Source organism: Astyanax mexicanus, chromosome 6 (assembly GCF_023375975.1).
Source record: "Astyanax mexicanus isolate ESR-SI-001 chromosome 6, AstMex3_surface, whole genome shotgun sequence".
NCBI lineage: Eukaryota > Metazoa > Chordata > Actinopteri > Characiformes > Acestrorhamphidae > Astyanax > Astyanax mexicanus.
In genome coordinates, this window is record NC_064413.1 from 41,946,412 (window position 1) to 41,963,116 (window position 16,705).

Genomic DNA, 16,705 nt, shown 5'->3' on the forward strand with positions numbered 1-16,705 from the left:
TTAATTTTATGTTAGTTGTAATAATTTGATTAGATTTGTAATAATATTAGGGACGTTTCATATTCTATTTCATGTCTTTTGAAGAAATCTTAAATCCAATTATTTATGCGTGTATTTATTTATTTACATACGTTTTTATTTATTCATTAATATGTGCATTTATTTATTTAAACTTTGTCATTTTTCGTCCTCCATTTTTTTAAAGGTAAGGAAATGTTTATTAATATTTTAAGCAGGACTGATATGTTTCATGACCTCAGAGGAACACATTTTAGCTATTGATGAAAAAATATGGTTTATGATTTACTGTCTTTTTAATTTTGTAGCTTTTTAATAAAACCTAGTTGTGGATTTATGTAGTTATAAAAATACAAATAAACATATATAACAGTGTAAAATGAGACTTTTTAAGGTATTAATTTATTTAATGTGTGAAAATGTCAGCTGGTCGGTCTCCATTGGAAACGGGGTAAACAGCCCTCGTGGTAAGGAGGAGCAGCAGCAGCGGAGCAGGTGTCAGCACCTGTCATGGGGAGGGAGCCTACCTGTTATAGTTGAAGTCATTTGTAAACTAATACTAACAGTATTAAAGCTCATATTATTGTAAAGAATGCTGCATTATTTGTGGGATTCTATAGAAATGGATGTACTCCCAAAAGCGGTAAGTTACTGTAACTTTAGCCAGTTAGCTACTGTGTAATAGCTTACCTAAGATAGCTGTTCTGGTACGAGCTAGTCAGTTACAGCAGTAATGCTAGCTGGCTAGTCCAGATACCAGAATAAAGTATTTTAGCTGTGAACGTCTAATACCGTTTAAAAAGTCACTTTTAATTAATTACAGGTAAAAATAAATAGTGCACAAGGTAACTACAGTGTTTATTACTGTTTACTGTGTGTACATTATTGCTTTGGAGACTGCATGGTGAGCTGATACCCAAGACTAGTGATAAAACATTCATTAGTGAAGCGTGAATCCTCGCAGCTCTTCACAAACACACCAGTGTTTATTGTGTGTGTCTGAACTAGTGACTAGCATATCTGAACGTGTGCAAGTGTCTGCAAATCAACGTCTTTCAGCAAACGATATATTATATATATTAATATATTTCCCCCAAAACTTAATGAAATTCAGAATAAAACTGGCTCAAAAATTTAAAACGAGACACTACAACTGAACCTAAAAGTGAGAGATAAGAAAATATTTTATTTGTCCCACAATGGGAAAAAGTACAGTGTTACATTAACAAAGTGATGTAGCAGAAGCAGAGAAAAGTATAAATAATATAAGCTATAATAAATATTACAAATAAAATGTGCATGATAAAAATTCTGGAGAATATTTTGTCGCTGTCCAATGAAAAACAAGTATTTCCATTTTTTGTTGATTTTTAGTTTACCACATAATTTTAACAACCAAGCAGTACCTTACACTGTACCAACATTTTTTCAAACAATATAAATACTTCAAAATAACCTGAAATAAGCTCTTTTTACATTGACCAATAACCTGAAATACCTGAAATAACCTGAAATATGCTCTTTTTACATTGACTCTTTCCTGTAAAGTTGCTGTCTTGGAGATATGATTTACATATATTTTAAGTGAAAAACACATTTGTGTAAATCAACTCTGTCATGTGTTTAGAATTATCCCTTTTTAATTAATTACTTTGTTTGTTTATTTTATTTCAAAATTTTCCCCATTTTCTCCCCAATTTTGCTCAGCTTGCCCACTCATTAGGACTCCCCCACTAGTAATGCCCCAATAAACCAGGAGGGTGAAGACTAACAAATGCTTCCTCAGCATCTATACAGTGGGATTTGACATCAATCTTATTTTCATTTTTTTCACCAAAATTCAACATCTTCATAGATTTTGGTTTCCATCTTCCTCTGTCATCTTTTTGACCTCATGGAAGCTTGTACTGATATAACCTGATCAAAAGCAAAAGGAATATGCTGCTATCTATATTTTACAGTAGTATTGGTGAAACCACTAACAAAATCAGTGCAATTGTATCATACTACCCTCCCTCTCTCCTTAGCATAATGCCTCTCCATGACTTTAATACGCTATTTCTGACATGGCCTCTGATGGTTCACCATCGCGAGATTCGAAGAAGAAGAAAAAGAAGAGCAGTAAAAAAGGGAAAAGTGAAGATGCTGAGGATGCAGAGGTTCGGGTGGATATAGAGAGTCTTACAGCATGTGGACACAGTGCTCTACAGCGGGGAGACTGTGCTGAGGCTCTTGAGTACTTCAAGAAGGCTTTCAAAGCTGCTGCGAAGGTAATGCATCAAAACAGAGAGCAGTCTGACAAACACTGAGCCAGAGATGAATACATTAACCTCTTAGAACACCTGAAATTTCCATAAATGCATGTTATTTACAGCACTGTATTAAGGTGTCCTTGTGTTTTGCACTGACATTGCCATACATTAATCATTCCTTATTCCTCCTTTTTCAGCTCAAGGAGACTAAGGTACAGCGAGCCTGTGCCTTTAATCTGGGAGCAGCGTATGTGGAGGCAGGTAAACCCCAGAAAGGGCTGGATTTTTTGTCTAGAGCAGAGACAGGGGAGAGGGGAGAGCGGGTGGCAGACCTGCAGTTTAATCTCGCAGCAGCCCATGAAACTCTGGAGAACCACTCCCAAGCATCCAGGCATTACCTGCAGGCAGCACAGCTCTATCGCTCACAGGGAGATGGCGGCAGTGAGGGGGACACCTGCCTCAGACTGGCCCGCTGTCACCTGCGCAGGAAGGTGAGTGCAGACTAAAACCTATACGGAGTAGCCATCAGCAGCCAGACCCCGAGAGCACAATTAGCCATGCTCTCTTTGGGTGGGTGGATGGTGCTCTTTTCCACATTGCTTGTTCTATTGTTGTGCTGGCTGGCACAGGCTTCTGTTGGCTTATGTATCAGAGCTGGGGATCTGGAGCTGTCTTCTGTGCACAAAGGTGATGCTCCATTAGCTGTAGTTCACATGTATCCAAGGATGTCTTCATCTTTCTAGTGTTGGGATATTGTGGGTGATAGGGGCAATCCAAGTAATTAGGTGGGATATTTGGCTAAGCTACATTTGGGAAAAATTGGTCAAAATAAGAATTTAGAACTTTATTTTTTTATGTTTTTTAACTGTACATTCAACCTGGAATCAACATTAATCTTTTCTTTGTTAATTCATATTTTACTGGTCCTATGAGCACAAACTCTTTCCTGTTTTGCACCAATTCTTCAATTACTCAAATCTGTGAGAGATGTGGTGAACTGACTACAGCCAACACAAGCTTCAGGCACCACCAGCAGTACATTTTTTAAAGTAGCTCAGATTCCACAATCATATTAAACACTTGCAATCAGATGCATATTCTAGTTAATATGTAATTCCAGTCAGTATGAGAGATTTCTCTGTGTTTAGGAGTGGCCTGAGGCAGTGAACAGTTACCTGCGTGCAGCAGAAAGCTATAAGGTTGCAGGAAAACCTGCCTCTGCTGCAGTGGCGCTGAAGGATGCTGGAAACCACATGGTGCAGTGTGACGGCTTCTCATCAGATGATGTCATCAGCGTGCTCACAGAGTGCTTGGAGCTGAGTGCCAATATCACAGAGCAGGAGGCTCTCGGTAAAGTATAACAATATAAAAATCATATCTAATCAAATTAATGCATTTAGCACTTTTTACAACTTATTAATTAGTTCTGATTAATCAGAATTAGACAAAACATTGAATATATAACACAGAACCCCCAGTGAGCAACAGAGGCAAAGAAAAACTCCCTCCCTCAGAGCTGGAGGAGAAAGAATCCTTGTGTGGAAACAAGGCTCACATGTACATTATACTATCACATGTACTATATATAAAGCTGATATATAAGGGGGAACCCATCATCTGCTCAAGAAACTTTAAATGAATGTGAATGAATAAATGTAAAAAGTCATTATAAATCCACATAGGTTTAGTATATTCAAGTGAATAGCCAAACCGGCAATTATAAAATTCCTAGTTGGAGTTCATATAAACTTCTCATCTGCTCATCTGCAAATCTGATGACAGATCTGCCCACTCTTGGTATTTTAAACTCAGTGTCTTCATGAGGTAGAGTCACCTGTAATAGTTTTCTCAGCGTCTTGAAGGAGTTCCTGAATCACCTCAAATCACCATCTCAGTTGATCAGGTTTAGGTCAGGGGATTGTGGAGGCCATCTACTTTTTTACTGTTTACTACATAATTGCATTTGGGTCCCTTAATTGTTTTGATATCTTTAATATTAATCTACAATGTAAAAAATGAAATTAAATACACACATAAATAAAAACATTGAATGAGAAGGTGTGTCCAGACTTGTGACTGGTATTGTATGTATCCAGAAGCCTTGTAACATTGGTGCAGAGTGACTTTCATTGAAAGGGGGAGAAATAGATATGTCTAACTGAAATCTGGTGAAGTCTAATCTAAAATTGGAGAAGGCATTGTAAGGAATCAATTGAGAATGTATTAATGAATTCAGCTGCACATTTTGGAGATCTATGGGGACTCAGTCTCCCTCAAGGGTTCTTCCCCTAGAGCTTGTAAAGTATCTTTAGAATCACCTTTCCGTTTTAATTAAATTCTTCTGGTTCTTCCAGGGAAGCTGTATAATGCGGTGGGTCTGAGTTTCTCTCAGCTGAATCTGTTTCCTGAGGCTGCTGAGTGCTATGGGCTGGCTCTGCCTCTGGTCCAGTCCACACCTCGCCGGCGGGTCGTGGTGCTACAGAATCTGGGTGCGGTTCACAACACTTTGGCCCAGTTCCAACAAGCCCTGAAGTACCACAGAGAAGCAGCTGCTCTTCACGGTCAGAACATCCTTATTTTATGTGTGTTGAACAGAAACTGCCAGCTGCTTTCACCCAGGTTTCACCATTTCACCATTTCAGCATAAGAAATGTGGATATAGTTTAAAGTATATCTCTTCTGCTGTAATAATTCTATGTGTGTGTGCTGCTATGGTGTTGCTCTGCTCTGCAGCAGCAGTATCATCAGCATAAATGAAACGTGTAGCTGCTGGCCATGTGTCAGTCTCAGGGGACATAGAGAAAAAGCTTACAGCAGCATCTCTCTCTCTCTCTCTCTCTCTCTCTCTCTCTCCTTACAGCGACTTAGATACTCACTCAGCAGAGACTGCTTTTACATCAGAGCATGTGTGTGTGTGACTTTAGATCCACTGCTGTGTTTTATTGCCACATCCCTCATGTTTTATGATAATCACCTAGAAAGGATGTGTTTGGGGAGCAAAACAAGTGCAGCTGATAGGCTGTCTTCCAGCTGAGCTCTATTACACTGCCCTCTATATCGTTTGGGACAAAGAGACATTTTCCTTGAAATTTAGCTCTGCTCTGCAGTTGAAAATTCAAATCAGAGCAATCAGATATGATTAAAGCAGTCAAGATGTTTATATTGTGTGCAAGACATAACAGTAAATAAGATCTAATATCAAAACTAGTACACAGGGCTAAAAACACCAAGGCAAACAAAACTGATGTGGTGAAGCAGAGTCAAGATACCAAATAATTACAGCTTTTGGAACCACATTCATTTGACTTGATCTGTATATGCAAACCTTAACCTTGTGTTATTATATTGGTTTTATATGGCAATGTTATATTGTATTTATATATGTAAAAGTGTGCTGAGCTATGTTTGTACCTGTAATGTATTATTAATAATAATCTGATTTACAAAAAAGATACCAAATAATCACAAACAAACCAGGCAAAAAAAATCCAAAGAGACATTACAAGAACAAGAAGAACATTACCAAAACAAAGAGACCAAACTAGCAATTATCGACAGAAAGACTATTCAATATGCAATGGAAAAAACTAAAGATAGGTATATGTGTGATTACAAACAGGTGTGATTACAAACAGGTGTGAGGAATCAGTACTCAGGCAATAATAAAGAGAAGAAAAGAGGCATTATAGTAATTGTAGTGACTGTAATCAGTGGAGCCTAGAGGCCAGAAAATGTCTATGATTATTGCATCTATTTCAGTTTCATCATTTAGAAATGACACCACCTTTTAGACATTGCCATTTATGGTTACCAAACAGTATGTAAAATAGCAATAATAGGCATGTTGAAGCAGGCATGTTTTATATTTTCTTGCATATGCCTTCAATGTATTAAATGTTTAAAGTATGTGATTTAAAAAAAACACCCTAAGCCTAGGCTGCAGCCAAGGTGAGACAGGGATAAGATATTCCTTTATTAATCCCACAATTTTTTTTACAATATTTCTATAATAAAATGCAGGTATATAGGGAGAATTTCCCCCCTATTTTCTCCCACAATAGTCTCTACTCTTTTGAGATGGCTTTACACTAAACTAATTGCTTTTAGCCACAAGAGCATTAGTGCAAATAAGTACTCATGTTGGTTGCTTTAGGTCTAGATCATAAATGTCACTTCAGTTCATATTGGCTATTGGATATCAGGTATTGAATGGAACACACCCTCACAGCTCCGTATCCCAGTGGGGGTTAGTAGTATATATGCAGTGTTTTTCCTAGACTATTTTAAATGCTGTATTTAGTCGATTCTTGAAAAGGTAAATATTGTACCAGGCATAACTTTAAGTGATATGTCTTGTATTGTGTAAGAACATAGCTTTAAATAATGTTTACAGAGATTTAGACCAATTTAGATCAGACAGGCTAGGTTTTACACAAAACCTGCTGTTTTGGATATGTTCTGACCCAGTCATTTGCCATCACAAATGATGGTTCTTTAATGTCTCCTAGATCCTTATGCTTGTATACATTTCTTGTTTTAAACACATCTTTGCTTGCTACAGAATATATTGACTGCCCATGACAGGTGTTATGGTAATTACATAGTGTTATTAACATGTTATTCCAGTCAGAAAACGATGACCACCTCCTTGTTTCTATCCTCAATGTCTATTTAATTAGCTCCAATAGCCATATTTGTTGTTCTATAATTGCGGGTACTGGGTGGATTAGACACAGCAGTGCTGATGGAGTTTTTAAACACTGTGCCCACTCACTGTCCCCTCTAATAGACATTCCTATCTAATCTCATCTGTTGCTGTACAGTTTGTGTTGATCCTTCATCAGTAAGCACTGGATGCTGGTTTTTAATTACAGTTTTTATGCATCTTGGCATGTTCTCCTCCACCAGTTTTACACACTGCTTTTGGATAACTTTATGCAGCTCCTGGTGCAAAAATTGAAGCAGTTCAGCTTTCTCTTGATTGTGTTCCAGAGGTTTTCAGTTTGGTAAAATCAAAGAAACTCATCATTTTAAGTGGTCTGTTATTTTTTCCAGAGCTATATATCATGTATTTTTCACATTATTGTGTTTGTAGGATCACTGGGCAGCCGTCGAGCTCAGGGTCGCTGCTTCTGCAACCTGGGTTATGCCCTCACTGAGCTTGGCGAACTGGAAGAGGCAGGAGAAAGTTATCTACATGCTCAACAGGCCTTTAAAGACAGCGGTGTGTACCTGAATACATAGTGTTGCTTCAGCACAAACCTGCTAGCCTGCAATCACATTAATAACCCATAAACCCCAGGCCAGTTTTCCAGTTATTAATCTTAAGACTTATTATTCAGTAGTATGCATTATTCAGTAGCTACTATTAAACTACTATGTTACGTATGTAGTATGTAGAGAGTGGTGAATAGTGGTGTAATCCCACACCCAGACCCTGAGGGTTTAAGGCGCTTTATCCCACTTGCCAATTCTTTTCTTTTTCTATTTCTCTCTCTCTCTCTTCATCTCTGTCTGTCTCTCTCTTTCTACAGATGACTCCTCGGGGCAGTGGCAAGCATGTGAAGGTCTGGCTGGAATCAAAATGAGAATGAACGAGCCAGAGAAAGCCATTGTCTACTACAAACAGGCCTTAGCAGTGCTCTCCAAATGCAAGGTGAGAGGCCTGATCCCACAGTCGTTTACTAAACATTGTAGTTACATACTTATATATTTCCTCCCTGTTAAAACTAGCAAGTACAGTAATGCCCAGAATATTGATACCCCTGCATTTCCTTCTGAAGATGCACCTATACTACTGCTATATGTATTGCAGTTAGAGAATCTTTGGTGTTCTTGTGTGTATTTCTTTTGCTCGCAGTAAGCTGAGAATAAATCCATAAAATTCCACACAAAACTCCAGAAATGGACTGGACAAATTGTATTGAAATGGTATTGGAACCTAGGACTAAAAGATATCACATAAAAATTAAATATCAATATTATTTCAATATATAAGCAATTTGTGCTCACAATTTTGATTCTTTTATTTATTAAAAAGATGGTTTTATTTAGTTTTTTATTTGGAAATATGGCAAAATAGCACCAGAGTGCTATCAAATATGCAACTATTGTTTCTTTTTAGACTTACTTTCAAGGTAGTTTAAAACATGCAATCACTACAAAACCATAGTGTAATTTAGTTATATTTTAAAGAAAAGCCTTACAAGCAGCTTTTATGTTAAATACGGTGCAAACATAGCCTCTTCATATTTCATTCAATGAAAAGTGCAGAAAACAGTGTTTATTATCTGATTTTAAAATGTAATTAAAAGTAAAGTGATTAATTGAATCAATTTAATTATTCTCTCAGCTTAATATTTGTTATCACATGATTTGGAAACAATAACTGGAATGAATTGCTTCCTGTAACTATGAATGGCTTTCTTACAACCCCTCTACTGGAATTTTGGACCACTCTTTTTTGGCAGTTTCTCCAGGTCCCTCAGATTTGAAGAGTGCCTTCTTCCAATTACAGTTTTAAGATGTGCACAGCTGTTCTATAGTGATTTGACCATTAGATCTTTTGAATCTGGCTCTTAAAGCATTGTTGGCCACTTTAGAACTATACAGCATTCTGTCTTTAACCATTTCTAGGGGTTTATTGAAGTATGCTTTGGGTCATTGCCACTAAAAAAACAATGACCTCTGACACAAACCCAGCAATAGGCCTGACAATGGGTCCACTTCATTGTGCTCCAACATTCTTTGCTAGTCTATAGATTTCATAATGTCATTCACAAAGTCAAGGCATCCAGGGCAGTACTTCTGTGAGCAGCTACATTATCAACAATAATCACAGCTTACTCAGTTCTATTGGCAGCTGCACATCTTTCTGTATAAGTGGACAGATTGCTGCAGTGTAAAGAGGCATGTTTGTGTGTGCATTAATGTAAGAGAGGTTTGGAAAACAAGGACATGAAGAAGGTCGAGGTGTTCTTGACTTGACAAGGTGTTATAAAGTGTTTTTATTTGTTCACTATACTATAGAAAGAATTCTGCAAACTAATTTAGTCGTCTTTTCGTGATCTTGCATAGTTTTTTTAGGGTCGCTGGTCTCATCAGTGTGCTCTGTCTTATAAAGAATGTCCCTCTTAACATTTCTCCTGTCTGTTTATCAGGTTTCTTTAAGCTTGATGATGGTCTTCTTCTGTTGCATAGACCTTATGAAGCATATATTGACAATTCACATATAAATGTACCAAATGCAATTCCACACTTGAACTTCTGACCTTTTTAATTCTTTAAAAGCTTTAAAAATAAAGCTATAATAGCTATAATTACTTTTATTTTTAATTGTATCCCTTTTTTTTCCTCAATTTGAAAGGCTAATTACCAACCCACTCATTAGGACTCTCCTTATCTTTATGCCTCCTCCGATTCCGACAAGACAGCCTCCGCCTCTTTTCAAGCAGCCACTGATGTACGTAGCATCACTGGGTAGCTCATCAGCTTGCTCTGTGGAAAGCGCAGCAACCCAACTATTATACACCAGCTAACAGAAACCTGAGCTGAACAACATCATCTTACCCATCCAGAAAGGGCAAGCAGCAAGACCTAGGATTCGCACCAGCAACACTCTAACCAGGCTTCTGGTTTTGTCTCAGTAAATGTGGATAGTCATATATATGCTGTTTGTATTACTAAAATAATTAATATCTGTTTTCTCTAGGATGTCTCTAGCTCTGTGCAGGAATCTCTGGTCAATAAACTGAGTGAAGCTTTGCAGGTGAAACTGGCTGTGCAACAGGTGAGTTATAATTCTGGTTCAGGGTTTACATACTGTTTCCATATTCAATAGGACTTAGTTTACACATGTACACTGGTCATTTCATGCATTTTGAGTATTGGGATTATATCTGGATATACGTTAAGTTAAGTGTAAACGCACTCAAGATGCATTAAAACTAATTCAAATCCAGTCAATTAGATCACTTCAGGAGGTGATCTGAGATACATTTGTCATATGTTACATGTTACAACAGTGTAAACACATCCATCACCCCACAATCATAACTCCAGTAGTACATGCTTCACAATGAGCAGATTTTCATACTCAGATTTCATTCAGACTAATTTGAGACACAATTAACCAGCAAGTGTAAATGCATGTGGTTGAAATCTTATCAGGATACAATCCAGACACTGATCACATGAAGTGGCCATGTGTAAATAGGGTCTGTGATACTTTGATTCAATTATATCAGAAGTTTAGTTCTGAATCATCATTCTTGTCATAAAAATGTAAAGTGCAGTGACATTTTGAAATGTCAGACTGGAGCCTGAACTGTTGGCTGTGTTTCAGCGTGTTCCCATGCAGAGAGGCCCTTATCCACGCCGAGCCGTTCAGGAGAGAATGCTCCACAGGCAGCGGTACAGTAATATCATGCAGCATGAATGAAACCCTGACTTATTTTTAAAAAAAAAAAACTTAAGAAATACAAGAATTTTCATCAGATTTGTAACAGAAGTGTAACACGGAAGAGGCAGGATGCAAATGCAAGTCTGTTTTATTTCTTATCATAACAAAAACAAACAAAAACTAAGACAAAGAAATAAACACTAAGACTAAAAAAACAAAGACTATAATACAAACGACTAAACCAGGTCTTAAACAAAAGTGAAATTAACAAACAAAGAATCAAACAGTATAAAGAAATCGAACCAGACCTCTGTAGACAAAACCACAGATAAACATCCAGACAGGGTTGAACAGGACAGCATCAAACAAAAAGCACGACAGAGAACAAAGGAGCACATGGGGTATTTATACACTGGCACACACTAGGGACAGCTGTGGAGGTAATGAGTTACAAATTAGACACAAGGTGATAACACTAATGACTAGGGCAGGGCTAGGGCGGGGCTAGGGTGGAGACTGGAAAATAACAAAACAATGCCATGTGCTCAAAAAAGCACATGGCTGGCAACACAAGACAGGAAAACAGGGCAGAAGCACAGAGAACCAAAAGAGGAAAAAACACAGGACAAACACAGGTTAAGGTGTGACAAGAAGTCAATGATCCAGAATGTCATGATACTAATAATGCACTCCAAATATCTCCATATATCCAGGATTAAAGTAAAATTAATGATACTGGAGAGATATAATCGGTCTCTAGTAGATATATAATGGAAAATGAGAACAGTGTGAATTTTCCTTTTGCTAAAAATAGCCAAAAGTAGTACCCTGATGTTATAATTAGGGGTGGATGATATGGCACAGTATTTCAGGGTATAATATCGTCCACGACAATCAAAAATGTTGACGATATTATCGCATACAATACAATATGGCACACCCCTACCACTAACTCATTACAGTCAACCATCAGACATACATTGCTATCTTGGCAACGCAGACATGCCGTGCCTTTCCCGTAAATGACCTGCACACACACACCTTGACAGCAAGAACAAGACATTACAATAGCAATCTGCCAAAGTCAGAGCTCACCTGGCTCTTAAAGCGAATAACAATATTTTTTTTCATGTTACCCCCAAAACATACCCATGATTCATAAGGAGAATTAGTACATGCCTTTTGCACCATTCGAGCTGCGCAAGGTGTACCTATAGATGTTGGTTATTTTATTTAACACAAAATTCTGGATATTCCCAGACATAAACATGTACTGTATTCCGTTACTGTGTGGCCGTTTTCACTATCCAAAATTGCATGTAATAATAATTATAATAATAAGACGACTGAACAGGGTTATCAGACCTGAATATTTTATTTGTCATACTCTATTCATGCAGCGTGACTGACACAAGAATAGTTGAGGAATCTCTGGAGGAGCAGCGAAGAAGAGAAATGCTGAACAGTCGCAGGATAGAGAATAACTCCCAGGGTAAATCTTGCTACATTACCCAGAAATCTGAGTGCAATACACATCATAATTTTACATAATTTTCATTAATATGTTTTTTATTTGTGTCATATTTTGGCATCATGTAAACTAATGCCAAAATTGTGATTGTGAGGTGTTTTCTTGTGAGTAAGGATAAACACGGACAAGTGTGCTCAAGGCCAGGAGATCAGACACTCCATTTCCAAAGTTGTGCTTTTATTTAACATTTTATAATCCACAGTGTCACATGTGTAGTGGAAGATGACATAGAAGGCATTACAACCCACATTGAATAATTATTTATAATAAAAAAGTAATCCCCCACATTCTCTACTCTTAAAATGTATCAGCAACCTTATAAAGAAGTCCAGTCATCTGAGTGTGGGTGTTCATTGAATAAGGACCACCCCTCTATGTCTCATTTTCTCAGAGGGGTTGGACAAGGTGACTACTTGTGGTTTCCAGTAAAAGAAACATGAGCATTTCTCAGATGAGAACATACTGGTGATACAGTTACACTGCAGTTTGTGTAGTTTTTTGTGTTTTGAAATAATCACTCCTTTATTGTACAGAATGTGCTTTACTATAAACTGGCCTTTGTCCTGCTCTTCTCTTCACTGTAGAGTTTAATAAAGAATGGAGACCTAAGGAAACATATGGACCCAGGAAACCTCATGGTGACATGATTATGCCATCAAGAATAACAAACACAGAACAGCCTGCCTACGTGAATGCACTACCAGAGGCCAACAGGTACCTTGTTCTCACCATGTAATCATGTATTGATACAGACTGATATGCTTTAGTCTATCTGCCAAGAGCAGTGATTTATTCAATATTTATATTTCATTTGTTTACTACTCGCCGTGATTGTTAACAGTCATTTAATATAACAATTATGAAATTCTGCCAGCCTCAACTGGGCTGGAGCACAATGCTAACCCTTTCTTTTGAGCTGGATTACTCACTGAGTTGATGACAGACCAAAGGCTCTTTGTATGCTTAGTCTTCATACTGCCCTATGGCTACAGGCCGCCCCCTGTCCTCCTGTCTCCTTCTGTACCAGTTATTCTGTATTTTCACTTCACTTTTAATACACTCAAAACGCTTTTTTTTCTTTCCGGTCAAATATTTTCAGTTGCCAGATATGCAGATATGTCATTGTTGGGCAGGAGTCAACCAGTCAGTTACTTATTAAACTTCAGCATGATCAAGCAGTATTAGTATCTTTCATTAAATTTAACAACATGTACTGTAGAAACATAAGTTATTTGACAAGCAATGCATTTTCATTAGTTATAGTTCTTGTAATAATTTTGATTTCATTAAAGGATTTTCATTCTTGGCTGTACAACAGTTTTGCTGTTTGCTTTACCGTAATGTGATGGATGATAGCCAGCTTAGTCATGCAGTAATATTTGGCAGACAGTTTTATAATGCTTCCTCTTCTGTAGATTGTATAATCTTTTTGCATATTTCCTGTAATTAAAAGATCTGTTGGCAAATAGGTTTGATTTAGTATGATGTAGTATTCAAGTGGCTTTGTTCTGACAAAACTACCATTCAGTCATTCAGAGAATCAAAATTGCTCTTTTTCTCAAGAAGAGGAGGACTGATGCAACTTTTGGAAAATGTGTGCTTTTGCTGAATGCTTAAGGCCTTGTGTGACTATTAAACATTTTACTAGTTCTGGCCCTGGGTTTTTAGTGGCCATAACAGGATTTAACAGGGCAACCAGCAAAAATAAGAATGAAGGATAGGAAGATAGTAATGGAAGACAGGAAGATAGGATTGGATATATTCTCTTTTTTGTCAGTGACGCACCTGTGTTTTCTTTTGCCAAGATAGCAATACAGCAGAAATTTGCCTAAACACACTTTACCTCCAGACCACCACCATCAGCTTAGATATGTGTGTAAGTTCAATCGCTATTTAAGCGATGCAGATGCAATGAGCATCACTACGCACCTTCTGCAGGGTACAAGATAGGGCCTTCACTGTTTTTGAACTTCCTGTAAGCTTCTGTTCATAGTCCATTTTTGATTTTTTTATAAAATCTGTGTTTTACTATCTACTTTTCATATTTCTCTTACTTGACACACGGCCAGAGAGCCCTCGTTATGCCTGCCCTGCAATTTACTGGCTTGCTTATAATTAAATTTAATAATCCCCTGCTGATACAGTTAACAGTGTTGCCCACATGCCAAATATTTCAGATGTAAAAGTGCTATCATTTTATAATTACTGCAATTCTGCGTGCTAGCAAGAAAAATGTCAGATTGATTAATTTCATTCAATCAGATTTAACAGTCACAATATAACATACCTTGATCTTGTGTTTTTCTTTTCATCCCCATTTTTCTTTTTTTACATCCTTTAGCACCACTCCTAAAAGAAGAATTTCTTTAAGGAGCCATTTCTAATGTTGAAATTTTTTAACATCAGCAAACTAAAGATTGACATGTTACCCACAATATCACAGTTGCCCACTGCTGCCGCTGCCTTGTCACCATGGTGACGCATGGATGAGGGAGCAGATAACTTACTTTCACAAAATAACTTACTTTACTGGTTTATTTTTCACCCCGCAGGCTGCTAATATGTCTGTCTAATGGTTGTGGAGAATGTTTATGTTAGCGGCCGGCCCTGACTATGCTTATTTGACTTTATAGTGCAACTGAACATAAAGAGAAATTTCTCAAGATGTGTAGAGCATCTGTGTAGATCTCCTCTCTCAAAACTCATCTATCAGAGGGGATTTTTTTAAGGAGCTCAGTGTCAGTGTTACCTCTGCAGTCATGATGCTCACACAGAATAACAATATTATTGTTCACAGTTACAGCCTGTTTGAGGTCTGCTTTTAAAAGAGAATGAAATCTGATCCTGTATTTGTACGGAAAATGTTTTATCTATGGCAGGAATCTGAATAACACGTACGAGAAACCTGATGTTCAGCACCAGAATCCCACGCCAGACTCCCATGCCTTCTCACAGCAGGGTATGGTTGTGTACACTACACACACACACACACACACACACACTTGCATCAGACCATTGTTCATGTTAGTAATTAATAATTAATTAAGAAGAGATTCCAAATTTCTCAAATTTTTCAAATAATTTCAGTAATCCTGACAGTGCGCTAATGTTATGTGTTATCCTGCTTTTATTAAAAAAATTAATCTACTCCATTGATTTCCTTTCTTATCTTACTTATTATTCATATTTATTTCCACAGAACCCAAAGGTGAAATCTCAAGGCAGAAGCCTGATGAGTTGAGAAGGTATAAATCTTCACTCCTCAGAGGTTCAGCTATTAGCTAACCAGTTACTGTTACTGTTGAAAATTAATGGCTGATTTCCGTATGTGTTCATTTTTAGTGAGCCTCTACTGGAGGAAAGCACAGAGGAGTCACCTGTCAACCCTGAAGAGCTTGCTGGCGAGGAGTCCACACCCTTACACAGGAAAATTAGGTCCAGATTTTGTACTGTCATGTGACCTGCTGTGGACCAACATGATTTTTGGGTTATTTCACTAAGAAGCTGAGCCTGAAGGATGACCTGAAGAAGGAGGGATGACTTTGCTGTATTATTAATATTGACTGAATCTGCTGATGCCATATGAAAATCTGATCTGGGCACAGTGCTTTCTGCATATAGAAGGATTTGCTGATTCTCCTGGCCTCAGTCTAAGAATCCATTTACACCTGCCATCAACAAGGTTGAGATAACGTATCAATCAATTGCACAGATCATACCGTTTCCTGTCACCACATTATAAATGAAACTCTACTCGTGTCCACAGCAGCAGCAGCGTCTCTGAGGCTCATTCTGATATTTTTCTCTTCTTAGTCTGCTGGGTTGACTCCTCCAGTGGAACAGACTCTGTGCTCTGTTACATTTATACACCAGAAAACAGCATCTGTGACTGGCTCTACTCCAGGACAATGGAGGAAACTCAGCCTGATTGTCGTTTGCATGTGAATTTGTTTTCCTAGGATTTAAAATTGGATATTTGTAAGACATCTTTACCATGGATTTATAAATATATATATTTTTACATTTATTACAACATGTTCTGTGGTTTTCATTATCATTAATCACCATGTCTAAATCATTTGCATTACACAATTACAGCTTCCAAACATACATGAATGGTTTAACATTTCAAAGCAGAGAAGAAGTTTAAAGGTGCCAATGGCAGAGATGTTTTTTGATGTATGTGAATTTAGTTGGGGCATAAAATGCTCTGACAAAGTGTTACCATCCAATTTACAACCCTGTTATTTTGCCCTCAGAGTGAAACACATTGATTTTCTGTTTTTACAATGGGCTCCTTGGGAAAAAATGGAAAGCTCTACTTTTATTGGCTGGATTACAGCACTGACGGCTCAAATAACTCACATATAATAGCAACATTTTAACACTGTAGAAAAAAATATATAATTTCCATATCTTTCCAGGTATAGTTACTGTCCTCTCTTTGTGTCTGATTCTAGCTGGGTTAGCATTTAGCCTTGAAACCACTTGTTTACCCAAATA

General features: G+C 37.5%; 1 protein-coding gene across 1 annotated transcript; it reads left to right on the top strand.

Moving 5' to 3' along the window:
* Positions 1–477: 477 nt before the first annotated feature.
* LOC103039042 (tetratricopeptide repeat protein 24) lies at positions 478–16,237 on the top strand. Its single transcript, XM_007237741.4, has 14 exons — positions 478–661; positions 2,046–2,288; positions 2,468–2,761; positions 3,419–3,620; positions 4,625–4,831; positions 7,366–7,494; positions 7,805–7,926; positions 9,982–10,059; positions 10,615–10,682; positions 12,072–12,163; positions 12,787–12,916; positions 15,082–15,161; positions 15,402–15,447; positions 15,545–16,237. The coding sequence occupies exons 2-14, from the start codon at positions 2,085–2,087 to the stop codon at positions 15,660–15,662; spliced, it is 1,770 nt and encodes a 589-aa protein (XP_007237803.2). The 5' UTR covers positions 478–661; positions 2,046–2,084; the 3' UTR covers positions 15,663–16,237.
* Positions 16,238–16,705: the final 468 nt, after the last annotated feature.

What these genes read in the sequence shown, in the direction of transcription:
- LOC103039042 (XM_007237741.4), top strand. Translation starts at nt 2,085, where the DNA reads ATGGCCTCTGATGGTTCACCATCGCGAGATTCGAAGAAGAAGAAAAAG. An exon ending in CTTTCAAAGCTGCTGCGAAG is followed by an intron (nt 2,289 to 2,467) that starts GTAATGCATCAA and finishes CTCCTTTTTCAG; the next exon opens with CTCAAGGAGACTAAGGTACA. An exon ending in GATAGAGAATAACTCCCAGG is followed by an intron (nt 12,164 to 12,786) that starts GTAAATCTTGCT and finishes TCTTCACTGTAG; the next exon opens with AGTTTAATAAAGAATGGAGA.